Source organism: Pseudorasbora parva, chromosome 2, assembly GCF_024679245.1.
Source record: "Pseudorasbora parva isolate DD20220531a chromosome 2, ASM2467924v1, whole genome shotgun sequence".
NCBI classification, from domain to species: Eukaryota; Metazoa; Chordata; class Actinopteri; order Cypriniformes; family Gobionidae; genus Pseudorasbora; species Pseudorasbora parva.
In genome coordinates, this window is record NC_090173.1 from 7136328 (window position 1) to 7156375 (window position 20048).

Consider the following 20048-nt stretch of genomic DNA (forward strand, 5'->3'; position numbering starts at 1 on the left):
GAGTGTCTGCAGGTTCTTGAAATGGATCGCGGAGACCCGGATCCACCTTCTGTCTAGGTCTCACCTTTTGCAAGTGTGACTGATTAGTACTCGGGTGACTGTGAACGCTGGGTGCAGGAGGTGAGAGAGTCTGGCAGATCTCTGACACAGTGGTGGGCAAGTGATAACCAGTAGCGGTGGCCTTAGGAGTGCATTCTGGGAGTTGTTGTCTTTCATCCACATGAGAAAAAAAATACATGTTCTGCCTTTTCTCAGTCTAGAAGGCACCAAATTCAAAAATTATTTAACATTTCTACTACATTAATGACCCAATTTAAATACACATTTATCTTCCCAGCACTAAATACCACTTTAGCCACCGCGGGTTACAATGGGAGACTTCAAGCTCACCCAAAAATTTAAATTATCAGCCAAGGGTCAAGAGCCCAACTGAAGCAAACACGGATCACCATAATGGTGACAATAAAACAACCTCACATTGTGACCACAATATGAGCACTGTGAGAGCGCTTTTTAGGATACACTTTTAATTGCTAATTGGGTTAGATGTTAAACATATAGCTTATAATAATATTAGAAAACTTGTATAAAACTTGATTCTATCTCACAAGAAGTTGTGTTATTTCATTTTAGGCTACACACTGAAAATGGAGGAAATAAAACAAAATGACTGTTTGAATGTGGTCCTGCTGGGAAAAACCAGGGCTGGGATAAGTGCAACAGGAAACATAATCCTGGGACGGCAAGCTTTCATCTCAAAGAAAATCTGTCACACAAGACCTAGTTGTTGAATCTGGAACTGTTGGTGGCATTACACTCACTGCTTATGACACACCAGGATTCTGGCACACAGAGCTGAAAGATGAAGAGATTCAGCAGAAATATGAAGAGGTTCTTCAGAAATGTGAATCTGGTCCCTGTGTGTTTCTGCTGGTCATCAAAGCTAAAAGGTTCAGTGAAGAAGAGAGAAAAACTGTGGAGAAGATTGAGAAGCTGCTGGGAGAAAAACGCCTGAAGAAAACCTGGATTCTCTTCACCAGAAGAGATGAACTGGAGGAAGAAAACATGACAATAAAAGAGTTCATCGATGACACTGAACCACTGAAGAGACTCGTTCAGAAATATGAGCAGAGATACCACGTGTTCAACAACAAGAAGAAAGGACCCAGTGATCAAGTTCAAGGCCTGCTTTTTGATATACTTAAGCCATATTTTGAAAAACAGGGTGAGTCTTTTATAACAATATTGGATAAATATACACTTGTTAATTACAATTCTTAGTGGTAAGAGATTGTTAAAAATACACTGAATCCAACAGTGATTCTAAGTTTTTGTGGGGCCCTTGTCCCCCCCCCCCCCCCCCCATATATATATATATATATATATATATATATATATATATAAAAAATTATTATATATTACGTTGCTCATGCAAGTGGCAAAATATTTACCTATGTTAAAATCGAAAACGTTTTACATTAAAACTTACAATAGACAAAAAATATAATCTTTAATTTCTTTAATTTTTAAATCTTTTAAGAAATCCTGCAGGTCATGAACTTTATTTCTCCACCTTCAAGAAAGGACGAGAACTCATTATGTCTCCCTATTTACCTAAATGTGTCTGTGTTCTTGCTTTACCCGAGGCAAAAAGTCATTGAAACAGATTAGACTTTAAATTACATGAATCTGTGGTGAAATAACCCGATTTTCACTTCAATGCATGTTTATTTTAATGCGAACGTTCTATCACTTTAATTCAGCGCGTCCAGCACAAAATAGACTTGGTGTAGAAACGATTGATGCGCTGTTGCAGACCTGGAAAGCACTGCCGGACCGCATCTGTGTGTAGTGAGAAAGCTGAAATCCGTTAACATTGGGACGTATAACAGGCGATCTATTCATGATCAAACTATTTGCGTTGCAGACCTAAGCAGTTCATAGGAGTCATTTGTTGGACTAGCTACACAATAACAATAACACAATAACATAAATATGTATTTTATTGCTATTATCTCATCACATTTGAAGCGCTGCTAATGTAAATCGGTAGAGGAACAATTTATAATTTATGCATTGGGAATTTGGGATACATTAGCTGCCTGTCTTGGTCTTTCTTTTAGAGTGGCAGTTGAAACCCCGCTAGATCCGCGCCTGCCACTGTCATATTTTCTTACATTTTCGTTCGACATGTTGAGGTGACGATGTACTGGGTGTCTGCTGTGACTCGATTCGGGTATGTGACAACGATGCTCAACGTACGCATAATTACCTCGATCCAAAACAAAACAAAAAAAAGGATAACGTAAAAGAGAAATGAAGTTAAGCGCAAGTTCTGCCAGGAAGACTCAATCGTTACGTCACTAATTACCTTCTCATCTATCCAATCACATCCTTTACCGGAGCATATAAAGGTTGTACTTACTCATGTTTGAGTTCGCAGATACTACCGCTTCAGCATGGTGCGCACATGCTGACGCCGACAGTTAGTTGACGGTCTCTTCTTGTCATGGGTGATCAATGGGTCTTATATAAAGTAACAACTCGCAATACAGTAGCGGTTAAGTCCTCGTCAGCAATCATTTCCTTGGGCTGTCGCGGCAATAGACGCTCGTTCCTTCTAAGGAGAGCAACTTGCGTTCTGATTCAGACAATCACATTCACGGAAGTCTATCTGTGCATGTTATCTAAAGATACGTCTGCGCTCTTCATCACCATTCTGGCGTCCTACATCAGCATTCATCGCTGGGATATGGTTATGTATTTTCAAAGACGATCTGGTGTAGTATCGCTCTCTTTCTCATTGTTGCAAGCATGCATTTCAGACGCACACGCATAGGACGCAGCACCTGCTCGCACAACGCGATCAGTCCTGTTGTGGCTTGTTTGTGTGTAAACTGACCATTAATGCCTCGAAAACACTACGCACAGTCTATCCTTAACAATCGCTTAGCTGAACAGAACAGATGGCAATGTATAATATCCCCTATCAGTTTCCCCACGAATGCGTGGTAATCTCACGGGGTTTAAAGTAACATGCACCTATTTCATCCGGGCTTCAGGACGAACTAAAGCAAGCCGAATCACGGATCGGCTCAGCATTATGAGATTGCTGAGGTAAATTAACACGTAATGTGCTCTGAGTAGTTCTTAAAAGTACAGCACCGACATCACTACATGGATATTCCATCTAACGTTACTTCGGTTCTTGCAAGCAGTAAGTGGCATACAACACACAATTTAAACTGATAAAATACTGTCAGGTAATGTGGGCTGTCATCCTGTAGTTCATGCAGACATGTTTCGCTCAAATTTCCAAGGGTGTTGAAGAAAACGTCTTGCATCATTTACACTGCTTTCTTCTTATGAGGAAGAAACATAGCGAATGTGCTCCTCGAAGATGCTCTTTATTGCTTTATAAACGTACGCATCCATTAACCTCTTATGGTCCGCCAGGATGTGGTCGTGCTGAAGCTCTCTTTGCTTGTATTAGCTCTAAATTACTATCAGATGCAAGTAATTACCTTGACAAACCATACAAAGATCTAAGAACAAAGTTTACTTTAATTTCACCTCGGTTTTATTCTCAACTTATAGCGTTAACATGTGCCAGGAGTTATGACTGCGATGATGGGCGTCTCGTGACTTATAATGCGCGTCATGGTCGTCATGAGGATCCCGACTAGTAGCACGTTATTGTTCAGCCTAAGCTAAAAATTGATCTTTGGTCTCGCCACACAATCACAGAACAATTTACAGTACACAACATCCAATAAATACATCTAACAATACAATACATCCACAATGACAAAATTAAAATATTCACATTTTTAAATACCTCTTATTCAAAAGACTTATAGCGTTGGTACAAAAACATCCCTCAGGGCTTCTAGTTCAAATGCGTGCAGATGTGGAGAAATATCACTAGATTCTCTTATGTCTGAGTCGATTCTTTACAGAGGAGTTATATTTATTCAATCTTATTCAAAATCTGTGCTTCACTCATTGAGTGATGTTGTACTATGTTTTCAGCTCTACTGGCAGCTGGAGGGTGCTGGCAAGCTGTAATACTGAACATTTAGTCATATATGACATATGAAGAACAGACAAACATGCAACATTCCAGGAACTCCCTGGCATAAACAAACCTTGCAGAGATCACTATGCAGATAGACACGTTCGAAGACAACAAACTCACAATCGCGACAATATATGGTTGGTCTGTTTTCTTTATGCCATGTTGGGTGTTTCAGAATATATTATTTATAATGCAATGATATTCAAATAGCTTCATCAGCTGCATCAAACATTTTCTGTCAGATGCACTAGGACACAGTGCTTCAATTATAATAAAACGCATACGTGTATTCTCGCTTGCATTTACAGCGCAAAAGCCGGTTAAGGTTCACATCAAAACAAAGTTTAACTGGTTATTAGATAGCAGCACTAATTTTCTTACGTGCACAAATTAACTGTCTTTACAATGATTACATCCCGTATAGCAATTAAACCACAGCGCAGAATTATAATTATCATATCTTTATGAATTTAGTAAGTGAGTGGAGGGTGCTCCCTTTATAAATGCACGAACTGTCAACGCTTAATTGCAGCTAAAATCCTTCTCCAATGTAAAATGTCTGTCTAATCTGACCACACCGCGGTTTGAATCTATTGCACATCTACTCTACATCGGTTAAACGTGTTCCCTCGCAAGCAAAATTAGCAGTTAGTGAATTATCAGATAACTATTAAAGACATGTCAGCAAGGAAAAACTTTTCAGGATCACGATATTTTGTCTCAATTGCACATTACGAACCCGGATTAGGGTTTCTATGGCCCTGTCCCAAACGGCACGCTTCACGTGTACTTTTAGTCTTGTGGCCCTACAATGGCCATTGCGTGCGCGTGTCCGTTGGGTCCGCGGTGCCGTAGAGTGTTCCATTCGTCATTAAGCTTAAAAGAGGGGTGCTCGTGAGCGCCCCCTTTGCGTCTGCTATGCAGCCTCGATGCGCCCTTCAGCTGAACCCGCAAGTTTGCGAGCTATGCAGAGGATTGCTACCCGGCAGTCAAAGCGACATTACGTAGCGAAAGTGCGGATTTAGAGGAAGACCGTGAGGGTTTAGGGTGCCATTCGGGATAGGGCCAAAGATGATTATTGTATTGATCGTTCTCATAGGTTTTACAGGGTCCAGTAGTTAGCTATGGCCATTAGCTAGTAAAGTGCCATCATATAATTATACACTTATTTTCTGCAAGGGCATATCTTGAGGTCCTCAATAGTTTGTATATTTTGATCTAATTCTTTCACTCTTCGGTCATGCTGTTCAGGTTTCTCTCTTGTGGGTTCCCTCAACAGGTTCTGATGGCTACTTTTATCAAGCCGTAAGTAGAAGTGACACCTATGGTTGCAACTCCTCCAACTGCAGATACAAAGAATTATGGTTCTCCAACTCTTATATGAATAGGACATTCTCTTGGATCAGGTTTCTACAAATGCAGCTCAAACATGCAGAGTGCTTCCTCTATCATGGTGTCGTGTACATCGACGCCATCAGCATTATAGTACAAGCAAGTTCTGATGCAAATTGCTCAAACACTCCAACGGCAAGTAATACTTATCATGCAATCACAGGTGGTGGTATGCTTCTCGAATTATTACTGCCCACTGATCCTGTTTTCATTAGTATCTATAAGCTTCATGAACTTCTCTGTGGTCTAACATGGTCTCTGTGCAGGTGGCCTATCATAGCCTTCATCTCTACTTTGCCTTTTCACCACGAGACTACGGTTGTTTTAGTTGTCTGGCTTGTTCCTGTAAAGGCATTCTCCAAGCCCTTGGAGTTCCCTGCGCAAGAGGGCCCTCTGACTTGCGGAGCAGCGCTGCTGCCGATCGCAGCTGTCCCGCTCTGAGAAGCTGCGCAGGCAATTATCACAGCCTCTGCCAAATTGCGTGCAACATAGCGAATTATCGTGCAGCCCTACTCAAGATGGTTTTCTTCAGCACTTTAAACCTATAGTATGCTAAACCTTCAGGTAATTCTAAGATTAGCCATGTGTCGTAATGAGCATCAGAAGTTACATTTTATTATCAAAGTCCTTTAATTAAATATTATACGGTAAGTATTCTTCCCTTACATCCATGATCTTTTATCTTAATGTTTGGCTAAGGTTTATATTTTCACAATGGCGCTCCTCTCTCTCAGGCCGGGTTTTAGACCCACACCTCTCATCTGTCCTTATAAGTTGCAGTCTTTCCTCCATACCAGACATTCTTTAGGATCGGGGCAGTCACTCCAGCAGCCGAGTGCGGCATCTCTACAGCAGCCATCAAAATCCTGGGCAGATGGTCTTCTTTTGCTTTCAAGTCTGTATGAAAACTGATTCAAAAATCATCCTCGAAGCTCAGCAAGCTCTCCAATAATGGTAAATTCCTATTTAACTACTGGTGGTGGTGTTCCGAGCCGAATTGGCCGGATGTTATGTTTCAGTGGTCTTACACTATATTAAAGATGGTCTGTGGTACATATGTCCTATCAAAAGATGGTTCGTGGCCATGCGTTCTATCAGAAGTTGGCCGTTGGACATGCGTCCTATCAAAAGATGGTTGTGGCCATGCGTCCTATCAGATGTTGGCCGTTGGACATGCGTCCTATCAAAAAATGGCTGTGGCCCATGTGTCCTATCAAAAGATGGCCCATGGCCCATGTGTCCTATCAAAAGATGGCCTGTGGCCCATGTGTCCTATCAAAAGATGGCCTGTGGCCCATGTGTCCGATCAAAAGATGGCCTGTGGCCCATGTGTCCGATCAAAAGACGGCCTGTGGCCCAGGTGTCTTATCAAAAGATGGTCTGTGGCCCACGTGTTCTATCAAAAGATGGCCTCCGGCCTATATTTCCGTACGTCACGGTAGCTGTGAATCTGGCGTCAGGGAATACACTTGCCGGCGGTTTCGAATCTTAACCCAAAAAAGTATATGGTCTAAAATCTAATTGTTTTTCTCTTCTTTCTCTCCATTAGGAACTTCAGGAATAAGGACCGTGAGTATACTTCATAAACCGTTCTTTGGGGGTGGGCCCCGTTCACGGTGGATCCTCCTTCCACCTATCTTTGGGGGTGAGCTGCGCCCCTGCCTCTGTATTCAGGCAGGATACGCAGATTCCGTACCCTTGGAATGCGAATTACAAATGGGGCCTACGCCAAAGAACTTGATTGCTTGCTGAGCTCCTAAATAAATGTTATTGTTACAGCATTAATTCTTCCGAGTCTTTATGGCAGAAATGAAGTTAAGCGCAAGTTCTGCCAGGAAGACTCAATCGTTACGTCACTAATTACCTTCTCATCTATCCAATCACATCCTTTACCGGAGCATATAAAGGTTGTACTTACTCATGTTTGAGTTCGCAGATACTACCGCTTCAGCACCACCATCCTCCCCACCACCACCAAGATGGGACCTTTCCTCCATCCCCCCCCTACACAACCAGCCAGGCTTTCATATCATCCTCAACAGCACCAGACGGGATCTCCCCTCTACCCTGAAGACTTCAGGATGTCTCTCCCTCCATCCACCCCACCACCACCAGATGGCCCCCTTTCATACTTCGCGGGGGGTGAGCTGCGCCCCTGCCTCTGTATTCAGGCAGGATACGCAGATTCCGTACCGTTGGAATGCGAATTACAAATGGGGCCTACGCCAAAGAACTTGATTGCTTGCTGAGCTCCTAAATAAATGTTATTGTTACAGCATTAATTCTTCCGAGTCTTTATGGCAGAATTGTCTTGGGGGCCCCCTGGTGTTCGGGGCCCTGGGCTGCAGCCCATGTTGCCCATTAGGATAAGGCAGCCCTGCATTCGTGTCATTATAACACTCTTTCTGAAGCAGCGATGCAACAATAGATCAGTTATTTGGTTGCAAAGGAAGAGACGTAATAAACAGTTTGCTTTTAAAAGGTGACCTAGATACTGTCTGAATAATTAACTAAAGTTCATGATTTAATCAGAAATTAAGACCATCTTTTAAAATTAACCTATGTAATATATCCCTTCATGTCATATAGTGAAGTTATTAAACGTAATTTTGGGAGGAGTATGCCCATCTAATCTTTCAATTAATACCAACGTATAAAACCAGCAGCTTACCTCTTCCCCTTTTTAGTTCCTGCAGCATCCCTCCTTCTCCCCTGTGTCACATGTGTGTTCTGTCTGTTATGTTTCCCCCTGTACTTCCTGGTTTCATTTTAGTCACATGTTCCTTTGTTCTGAGTTTCCCGCCACTGTTCAGTCCCCTCGTTAGCTTTAATTATGTCATCTGTGTCCAGTCATCTGTGTCACCTGTTCCCCTTTGTCTAGTCATCAGTGCGTGTATTTAGTTCCCTCGTGTTCAGTCCTTCCTTGTCCGGTCTCCGTTATACCCACGTTGTGTTAATGTATCTTGTATGGTTTATAGTGAATAAAGCTCCTGTGTGTTTTGGAAGTCTTGGAATCCTCATCCTTTGTACATCGACACATAACACCCTGCTCCTCCTTTGTACACCACACTGGTGGTGGTTGAGGAGAGATCCCTGACATCAGTGTAATGCGCTTTGGGTGTTCAGTAGTACATACAGTCCCTGACAAAAGTCTTGTCGCTTATCTATTTTCTAGAAATACCTGATATTAACCTGACTTTTAATTAATCAATTGGTGTTAGAAATAGCTCATATGAAAAGCTAAAACCCTCCCAAATGATGTTTAATGCACCGAAATAAATAATTTTCACAGAAAAAAATATTTATCATTTAATCAAGACAGAAAGGTCAAATTTTGGCAAGACAAAAGTTTTGTCGCCTATACAGAAATGTAACAAATTTACTGCAAATACAAAAATATGTCAGCAAATTAAGTTGTGGCGCTGTGAGATCCAAATGTAATATCTTGTATGACTTCAATGAGCTTGAAGGACTGCATCCATGCGGTTTGGCAAGGATTCATACAATTTATTGATGAAGTCATCAGGAATAGCTAAGAAAGCAGTCTTGCATGCCTCCCAGAGTTCATCAATATTCTTTGGTTTCGTCTTCCATGCGTCCTCTTTCATCCTACCCCACATATGCTCAATGATGTTCATGTCTGGTGACTGGGCTGGCCAATCCTGGAGCATCTTGATCTTCTTGTCTTGAGGGACTTTGATGTGGAGATGGAAGTATGCGATGGAGCACCGTCCTGCTGCAGAATTTGGCCTCTTTTATGGTTGGGAATTAGAGGTAGCTAAGATTTCTTGGTATTTTAGACTATTGATGTTGCCTTCCACCCTGCAGATCTCGCACACCCCCATACTGGATGTAACCCCAGACCATGATTTTTCCGCCACCAAACTTCACTGTTTCTGGGTGAATCTCGGATCCATTCGGGCACCAGTAGGTCTCCTGCAATATTTGCGGCGACTGTGGTGTAATTCAACTGAAGATTCATCTGAAAAAAACACCTTCTGCCACTTTTCCAGCGTCCATCCTTTTAGCAGGCTGTGGGCCTTGGCAAATGCCACGCTGTTTTTCAATTGTATTTTGTTTAGTGCTGGCTTCTGGGCACTGATTCAACCATGGAGGCCATTTCGAGGCAGAATCCTACAAACTGTTCTGGTTGACACAGGGACTCAGGGCCGGCTCTAGCTCTTTGGTTGCCCTAGGCGAGATGGAGTTTTGCGCCCACCCCCCCACTCCACTCACTTTTATTGTCTCTAATTCAGCACATGTCTGTTTTCCTAGGCCTACCCCTAACCGAGAAGCACTTATTATTAAACATGTTCGACGCTTTATTTCCACTTTTCAAACATTTTCTCACTTTTTATTGAAAATAAATGCCTTTCCGATCTGATATGTGATGGGAAAAGGGAATAGAGCGAGTGTGGCAAAAGGCAGGATCGAACCTCTGATCGACCTGCATCATATCTTGATGCCATGCGTCTTACCACTACACTACAGCCACTGTAAAGAATTTGGTGAACACAGCATATTTGTGTTTGATGTAAATAATATGGCATCTTTCGTTAGGCTACTCCAGTAAAAAAATAAAAAAAAAATAAAAAAAATACGAGAGGCCGTATTTATTTCCTTCTGACGCACACGTAGAGAGCGTTTGTACTTTTCATAAATAACGTGCATACGTTATCCATATTTATAACGAACTGGACTTTTGATATTTAAATGACATCCATGTAGGTTATTGTAGATTATTGTCAGTGAAGTTATGTTTGCAATATGTATAGTAATTATGAAGAAAACTAGCAAGTGACAATAGCTTAGTGACAATATTAATAATATTTATAAAATAAATATTAGTTGATAAGATTGATACTAAGTAATTTTATTTTGTTTGACAACTTATTGGCTGAGATAAGAAGACTAACCTCTATACTGGGCTTTCTTTCGATTTTCTTCCTTTCTTTTTTTCTCTTTTTCCGTCCCTGTGCACCCGCGGGTTTAGACGCCTCATTTTTGATGAACGCGCAAGATGAGCACTTGCCTGACCTAATAATCAATAATCACCATCAATTCAATCTAATAATCAGGTTGATAAGTAATTAAAGGTGTGGCTGAGGGGGCGCCCCGTGATGATCATGTTTAATGAACATTATGTTGTATTTCGCTTGTTCCGATTCTTAATGGGAAGTAATGGGCGGCACTAGAGCGCGCTCGCGCCCCTAACACAAATGTCGCCCTAGGCAACCGCCTAGCTCGCCTATAGCAAACGCCGGCCCTGCAGGGACTTCAGGTGACCAGGTCTCGTGGAGCTCTGCTGCAGTGGAAAAGGGGCTGGCCTTGGATTTTCGAGCCAACAAACGGTTCTCTCGAGCAGTTGTCTTGCGGGGTCTGCCTGACCTGGGCTTGTCAAAAACATCTCCAGTCTCTTCAAATCTTTATTTTATCCTCTGTACTTGACGCTGAGACACATTGAAGGTGTCTGCCACATCAGCAGTGGATCTGGTCTTCAGCCTCTTGATAATCAAAACTTTAGTCTCAGGGTGAATCTTAGGCATGTTTGCAGAGGTCTAGTTGCAGTTGATGTGAAGATCTAGTGTACTGGGGTTCTTTTTATACACACTTGAGACCTAATTGATCCATTATTAGTCACAGGTGAAGCTCATATGACAAGGTGACAACACTTTTGTCTTTGCAATAATTTACTCAATGGGCTTTACCAAGCTGTGAATATTAGAATAGTTTTTGAAAGTTTAGTTTTTCACTGAAACATTATCACAAAAGCTGGTGGGATTAAAATGAGCCATTTCTTGTTAAAAAAAATCTTGATTAAAAATATATTTCAGCGGCACTTTAGGTCAATTTGTACACAAGCGACAAGACTTTTGTCAGGGATTGTGTGAAAGCGCTATATAAATGAGTCATTCATTCATTCTTTCATTCAATTTTGCCTGTTATAGGGCAATCGGAGCTCGGGTAGAATAGATTATACAGACACACAAACTTGTGAAATTATTGTTTACAATTTTATTGCTATCACAATTTTATTGCAGATCATAAAACCTGTGAAACTTTAAATTGGGTTGACATAATATCTCTATATTTGTAAAAATATCTAACAGTTGACCATCCTTGAGTCACACACTCCAACATTCAGCATCAAAACACAACAATGGTAGAGATACTGAGTCAAGAGTAAATCTAAAGTAAATGATCAAGTACTCTCTACTGTTATGTTTTAGTTATTAGAACTCTTGTGTAAGTGAACTATACTAAGCATTTGTCAGCACAACACACTATTCCTCTTTCGCTTTCCTTGTTTTTGTTTTTTAAGGCAATCGGTTTCCATGTTTTTTTTGGGTTTTTTTTCAAGTTAGTCTACCTAATTTGAAAATGTTTTTTTCTTTTTATACAGGAGAAGGAGCAGAGATACTGAATCCACTGAAAAGAAAAGATCAGACAGATTTTGAACCAGTCACTCCTGTCTCATCCAGACGGATTGTTCTTCTGGGTAAAAGTGGTGTTGGGAAGAGTGCAGTTGGAAACACAATCCTGGGACAGAAAGAGTTTAACTCTGTCATTGGAATGAATTCAGTCACCAGTAAATCCACAGTGGAACATGCCACTGTTTCAGGCAGATCTGTGTCTGTAGTTGATACTCCTGGATTCTTCGACACACAGATGGACCCTAAAAAGTTAATGACAGAGATAGCCAGAAGTGTTTATATATCCAGTCCTGGACCGCACGCTTTTCTCATTGTGTTTCCTGTGAACATGAGATACACTGAGCAGGAGCAGAAGATTCCTCAGATCATTGAGATGTTGTTTGGTCAGGAGGTGTTAAAATACTCCATCATTCTCCTCACTCATGGAGATCAGCTAGAAGGACAGACAGTAGAGGAGCTCATTAAGGAGAACTGTAGATTAAGAGATCTAGTTGATCAGTGTGGAGGCAGATTTCACGTCTTCAACAATAAAGCTCAGAATAACAGAGAGCAGGTGAAGGATCTACTGCAGAAGATTGACTCAATGATAGAGCAGAATGGAGGAGGACACTACAGTAATCAGATGTTTGAAGATGCTCAGAGATTCAGACAAGAGGCAGAAGAGGAGAGACTGAGAGAGGAAGAGGAGAGAAAACAACAAGAGGAGAGACGAATACAAGAGGAGAGTAAGAGAGTGAGAAAGGAGACAGAGGGGAGAACCAGAGCAGAGATAGAAGCTGAACTAGAAAGACTTAAAGCAGAGAGACAGAGAGGGGAAGAGCAGAGAAAACAAAAAGAGGAGAAACAAAGAAAAAATGAGAACAATGGATTTAAGAAGTTTTTTTGCAAGTATAAGACACATTTTTTAATAGGCATTGGAGTTGGAGCATTAATTGGTGCTTTTGGTGGTTTAGCTGTTGGAGCAGTTGTTGGGTTTACTCTTGCCGAACTTGCTGTTGCTCTTAGTGGAGCTGTTGTTATCGGTGGATCTGCTGGTGGAGCTGCAGGTGGACCTGGTGGAGTTGCCTTACTTTGTAAAATGTTAGCATACACTGTAAAAAATGACTGTTAAAAATTACAGAAAAAATTTTAAAATCTCCACAGAAAAATATTGTAACCCGAAAAATATTTCGTTGAGTGCCTATTACCGACACAATCCATTCTGAAGATAACACATACATTGTTTGACCGGATGTAAATATGTATTATTATTATTATTATTATTATTATTATTATTATTATTATTATTATTAAGGTGCTGAGAGCTGCAGAGAGGGTGATCCGCCAAGCTTCAGCTAAAGCTCCTAAGGTGTCAACTTTCACACACATTGTGCTTTGTCACCATCTCTGTTTGAAACCTGAAATTGCTAGCCTGACAAGCCAGACCCACATCAAGATGTTTGATCTGGAAACTCGCCATTGACAGCTCAATCCGAGGGGCGGATAAACGGTTGTCTTTCAAACTCCCTCTGCACGCGATAGGATAGCGCTACACCAACCAGAGCAACGAAGGTGAAGCGGAGCTCGCTGACTGATTAAACATTCGCCGTATCCGGTCGGCTAAACTCAGAACACATCTTCCCTTTTTAAGAATGACTTCAGTGCCGTTCTTTGTTCTTTTCTCAGAGAAAAGCTGAACTCCAAGTCTTCCAGAGTCGCGGTCAAAGCTGATTCGAAAGACCGCCGTTCGCCAGTTTCTGTGTTTACTAGAAGCACACAACTCTGCCATCATTATGTTAAGCCCCGCCCACTGAATCTATACATGATTTGATTGGCCTGACACAGGGATGGAAATTAGCACCCGCCACCAGCCAAATGCGGGTGATTTTGCGTTGTGGCGGGTAAACTCGCTTCACCTACCGGCCACCGTGGCGGGTAAATAAAAATAGCATACTGTTTCCCCGCTTTATAAACTGTGTTCAGTGAATGCGAGTGCGGCCGCACTATGTATGTCCGAATATGACCAGTCGTTTTCGCCGTCATTACCCGGATGTAGTCCCAGAAGACGCGAATAATAACCATAATAACTCGCGCGCACTGAGAGAAGATCCGTCACTGTCATCCGGAAGCGCGCACCCGTCTCACAGCGCGCAAATATTGAGTTCTCTTTCAAGTCTTGTGCTTAAACGGACAAACTCACACAAAAAGTATGCCAACATGTTCATCTTGATGAGAATTCTAGCAGACATAGTCTGAATATGCCTTAAGCGAACTTTATACAGTCGTGAAAGATGACGCATATCCCTCTATTAGGTCTTAAAGGGGCAGTAGCTTTTACTGCTATGTTTAATGTCAAACAAACGATAAGGACATCACTCACTGCTCTTGATTGAATAGCTTTTGTAAGTTTAATAAGGAATAATCTTTCATTTAAACAGTTAAATATGCAGTTATTTTACATTTGATTACTTTATTACATTTCTGTAGGCTAGTAGACCTGTACATTATTATTTAATGTACACATGAGTGAGATCAAGTTAAACATTTTACTTTGAATTTTATTTTATACTGTTTGATGTTGCAATGTGCTAAATAAATATTTGCATAATTTGTAATTGATTTATTATTTGAAACTTTAATATTAATTAATGCAATTGCAATGCCTTGATTTTTAGTAAAGTTACACAGTCATAGCATTAGCCATAAATGCAATGGATAATTGGCATCATTTCTTTTAGTGCTTCGGTTTCAGCCAATAATTTTTATTTCGATGCATCCCTACTGACAATGTTCTGCTCGGTATGTCGTCAACACGCTTCAGGAGATGCCAAAACTAGTAGTTTCATTGTTGGTACTAAAAACCTAAAACTGGAAGCCATAAAAGAATCATCCAAATGCCACATCCAGGTTTAAAAAAAAAAAGAGAGAGAACATAGAGCCCTACTCATTTAATGAAATGTATATCAGTTCATGGTTTGTGTGTGTATAAGAGTGAAAAAATGTCAGTATTTCATTGAGATTTGAGATTAAATAAACAGTTTAAGTATTGTAGAGCTTGTAGTATTAATTTTCACGTGCAGTTACACATTGTCGGTTAAAAACAAGAAAGTGGCTGGTAAAAACATTGAGTGGCTGGTAGATTTTGAAATCCACCAGCCACTGTGGCCGGTGGACAAAAAAGTTAATTTCCATCCCTGGCCTGACATGAGTTTGGTTTTGCTAGACAACACTTGCTGCAGATTAGATTTGCTGTCGCTAGGGTGCGTCTAGATTTCCTGGCTATCAAATTGCAGTTATTGGTGATCATTATATCTCCTCAATCTACTGTTTTGAGAAGTATATGTGTCTGTCAGTCACAGCACTGGTGTTGATACTGATCGGAATAACAGATTAAACATCTTGGAGGACCAAGATAATGCAGAGTTCAGGCTGCACGATTTTCAGTGTAGTCAGATCACTGCTGTGTTCAGACTGACCGATGGATCGGCGAAAGGAGGTTTCACACTGCAAGACTGTACCAGAGGAAGAATCACTGACAACTCTCTCTCTCTCTGGTGCACAAACTCGTTGGCAGTGTTGCCAACTTAGTGACTTTGTCGCTATATTTAGCGACTTTTCAGACCCCTCTAGTGACTTTTTTTCAAAAAAGTCACTAGTGACAAATCTACCAACTTTTTGGACAAATGTCAGCTACTTTACTAATGTTGCCTGTACTGGGAGCGTGAGGTCTTGCTTTCTCCCTGCCGTCACACCTCTCTCTGTGTTCAGTGAATGGCTGAGAGGAGCTGCAGCGCATACCATTGAACACACACAACAGCTGACAGACGTGAAGGAGCGAGCTTCACATGAGCACACTGTATTGTCACGTATTTCTCACTTAACGTTATCTGCTTTCTGTTTTATATTTAAAGAAATTACTTTTGACCTGTTATGAGTTCCTTTCTTCTCTTGTGCTTATCACTTATATTACTCACTATCACAGAGTTTTAGTTCATTCAGTTTCTCAATATTATGACAAAAAGGTATTGGAAAGGAAAACATTTATTGGACAGTCGGCTGTATTATATTATTTTATAATAATATTGTAAATAATTAATATGGTGTAGAATCCATGACTTTTTAAACATTTGACATATTAAATAAATATAATTCAGTGTATATTTCACTGCAGCAGCTTTTCCCACATAGTCTAATGCTCTTTTCACAAAATGTTCTCTAATCCATGATGGAGGAAGAAATTAAAATCCAACAGGAAAAAAGTGAAGTGAGTTTTTGCTTTATACAAGCAGAACTGTCTGCTAATGGGGTAGAAATAAGAATATTTTTATTACCTCATTAGCAGATAATTTAGCTTGTTTTAAGCAAAAACTAACTTAATTTAAATTTTATTTTCAACAAAACATGACAAAATATCTTATGTTATTTTTTATTAAACTTCCCTGACCTTTCTGCATACAGCAGTCTTACTAATATACTCTGCATCCCTGATATTATACAGAAAACTATCATTAAAACATGGTACTGCTCAAATAAATATGCATGTGGTTATAAAATCCTCACCTGACATATCACTGCAGCCTCCTCGTGTACAGGATGCTAGTTTTGAAAAAAGAAAAAGAAAAACATTTGTGCAGTGTGAAGTGTTTAAACACCACTGGCATTTTAAAAAGAGGGAGGAGAAGACCGAAATAAACTCCGGGTTTACTGGAGAAAATCTGCTTCAGACCAGGTTAGGTTCACAAAGTAAGTTACCCCTGGTACCAGAATGAGTATAAGTTCTGCCAGAAAGACTCGGGAGAATAAATACTGTGACAATAATCCATTTATTAACAATCCAGCAAGCAATAAAGTACTTTGGCATAGGCCCCGTCCGTAGCTCGCAATCAGAGGGTCTGGACTCTGCATATCCTGCCTGAAGACGAAGGCAGAGGCGCAGCCGACCCCCCCGTGAGGTATGGAAGGGACCATCCTGGTGGTGGTGGTGGGGTGGAGTAGGGAAGGATTTGACTTGGAGGTGGTGGGGAGGATGGCGGTGAATTGGGGCGTCAGCATCTGCGAACTCAAACATGAATAAGTACCGATCTTTTATACCCAAGTATTAGAATGTGATTGGATAGATAGAAGTTGAAGTGACGTAATAATTAAGTCTTCCTGGCAGAACTTATGCTAAAGCTTTCATTTACCTGTCTTTCAGAAACGGGCTTGACTTACCCTGCTTTCTTGGGTTTAACATACCTCTATTCTGAAACAGAAAACCCAGAGTTTACCTTATTTTAGAGTTAACATACTCTGAGTGTTCACTTAACCTCCTTTCTGAAACGGGCCCCTGCAGACATACCTACTGGAAAAAAAAAAAAAAAAAAAAAAAAACATGCTGTTTTGCCTTGTGCCGCTTTTGGAGTTACAGCGCCCTCTTCCGGAGACAAACAGCGTCACGTGTTTCAAAAGTGAAAGTAAACACGCAGTCCTGACATTTTGTAGAAGACGGAAGACATTTTACCCTGCACTGTTTTGCGTGCTTCTTTGTAAGTTTAACGTTTAATTACTTTATATAGGCTATACATTATGAAATTTGTGCATTCACTTTTCCAGTAAATGTTTTGAGTAAAAAAGAAATGCATTTTAAAGTTAAGATGTGGTTTCGTCGTACAATAACGTGATCCAAATCTGTGCACTGTAATCTTTGGATGTACGGGCAAAACGTAAACTAAAACTTATCGGTAGCCTATATTGGGGAGTGTTAGTATAGCTCCTTAATGTTACTAGAATATTATTTAAAGGTTAGTGTGATGTTCCTGAATTATTACATCATTCGAACATCTGCTGTGAACAAGCACTGAAAGAACGATAAATAAAAACACACTACAACTTTCTACACACAGGCCATTATTAAGGGTTTAGAATGACACAATATTCATAAAGATTGTTTGTTTTACATTGCACGTATAGTTCTTCATAGTTTTGTGATTCAACAAAAGAAAAATAGTACATTATGATTTATATGGCTTCATGATTAATGTTATAAATCTAACAAATCATCAAAATAAATATATATTGAATGCGTCAACAATGTTTTGCTAAATATTTCTATTGTGTTTAAATGTTTTTGTTGTTTGTAGTTTGGACAAGGGTAAAGGACTTTGACCTGATGTATCAGGTGAGTGACTCTTTTGATCTAGATTGTTTCATAATTTTATCAGACACATCAATTTTGAGTCATTTTAACTGACAGTATGCTGTTTTTGTGTATTTTAGAGGTCACAGAACACAGGAGGGATGAGAGAGGAAGATGATGGAGGTCTCCGGCTGCTGTTGGTCGGTAAAACCGGATCCGGGAAAAGCGCCACAGGAAACGCCATCTTTAATGATCGCGTGTTTGAGTCAGAATTGACCTCTTCATCAGTGACCAGAGTCTGTCAGACACACACCGCTGCTGTTAATAACAGGAGCGTGACACTCATCGATACTCCAGACTTCATCTTCTCCACTCACACTGACTTTGATTCAGACTCAGAGCTGAAGAAAGCTCTTGAATTATGTTCTGCAGGAGCTCATGTGATCCTGCTTCTTCTGTCTTTGAGCACTTTCACTGAGCAGGAGATGGACTTCATTCGCTGGTTTGAGCTGAAGTTTGGAGCAGAAGCTCTCAGATTTACTCTAGTGCTCTTCACTCATGCAGATCAGAGACACATGAGAACACTAGGAGAAATGATCAGGAGAAACACTCAGTTATCTGATTTTATTAATCGATGTGGTCGGAGATATCATGAGTTTAACATTAAAGCTCCAGCAAACAGACGGCAGGTGACTGAACTCATGGAGAAGATCGACAGACTCATGACTGAGAACACAAACTCCTGCTACACACTAGACATGATGAAGGAGAACGAGAGGAGGATAGAGGAGGAGAAGAAGAGAGCAGAGGAGGAGAAGAAGAGAGCAGAGGAGGAGAGGAGAGCTGAGGAGGAGAGGAGAAGAGAGAAAGAAGAGAGAGAGAGGAGGAGAAATATGGAGAGCAGAGAGAGAGAACACCAAATTCAATTAGACAGAGTCAGAGAAGAGACAGAAATACGAGTGAGGAGAGAATATGAGCAGAAATTAGAGCAGGAAAGAGCCAAGATACTGGAGAACAAAGAGGAAGCTAAAAAGAGGGAAAAACATTCATTGCTTAAATGGATAAAGCTGAAATATGTTGGTTTATTTATGGTTTTTGCTGTAGTGACAGGAGGTGTTTTTATACAGAAAGAAGACTCTTCACATGGAAGCTTCACAAGGACTTTCTTTACAGGAGGATCCGCAGCAACTGTAGGAGTTTTCACTGGGATTTTCTGGAGATTGATGTGGAAGAGTCGGTACATGACGATCTGTTCACTTTCTCATGAGCGTCCCAGCACTGTTAGACAGTTTGTGCTGAAGACAGCATGTGTTGGGTGTGGTGGTGTATTTGCTGGAGCTGTGATTCATCACTTTAGAGAAGAAAATCTACAATATGTTTCTGTGTTAGCTGGATCTGCTGGAGCTTTCACATCTATACATTGGAGCTCTTGATTTTTGTACTGAAATGTTTAATGATATCTAAACGTTATAAGATATTAAAATAGGTAGTAATTAAATATGCGGTGATGTTGCCAATGGTTTTCTATTTTATTCAAGAGCTCAGCATATCATGTGATTAATTGGTCTGCTTTGTTACAAGTGATATTAAAATTAATTAATTATTTAAGATTTTACCTTGACTGCCTTCATTTAAACACTTATTGAAAAGCACACATTTATATTTGTTCAATACATGTGAACATTTAACTTTAAATTAATGAGTTAATTTATGGAAAACAAAATGCTTAAAAAGCAAAACTGTAAGCATAAGATGCTCACTGCAAACTTGAAATGTTTCAAAGTAGTTCAGAATGGTACACTGTAAAAAGTGAACATGTGCAGTGCTTTAAAGGACAACTCCGGTGAGAAATGACCCTAGGGGTAATTAACAGATGGTTACCGAGTAGATCATTCTCTGGGATGCGTTTTCATGAAAATCGAATGAACAAGAGTTTTATCTCTAAAAACAGATTAGCTTATAACACTAGTCTTTGGGGCACAGGGTAGTGAAATTAAATCGCTAGTTAATACCACTTACAAGGCTCAAAATAGCCTCACACTAACACGGC

The 20048-nt window shown here is 40.4% G+C and overlaps 1 protein-coding gene and 1 pseudogene across 1 annotated transcript; both read left to right on the forward strand.

Moving 5' to 3' along the window:
• Window positions 1-647: 647 nt before the first annotated feature.
• LOC137048373 (GTPase IMAP family member 8-like) lies at window positions 648-12989 on the forward strand (annotated as a pseudogene).
• Window positions 12990-18031: 5042 nt separating this feature from the next.
• LOC137048383 (GTPase IMAP family member 9-like) lies at window positions 18032-19431 on the forward strand. The gene is made up of 2 exons (XM_067426519.1): window positions 18032-18040; window positions 18139-19431. The coding sequence occupies exons 1-2, from the start codon at window positions 18032-18034 to the stop codon at window positions 19429-19431; spliced, it is 1302 nt and encodes a 433-aa protein (XP_067282620.1).
• Window positions 19432-20048: the final 617 nt, after the last annotated feature.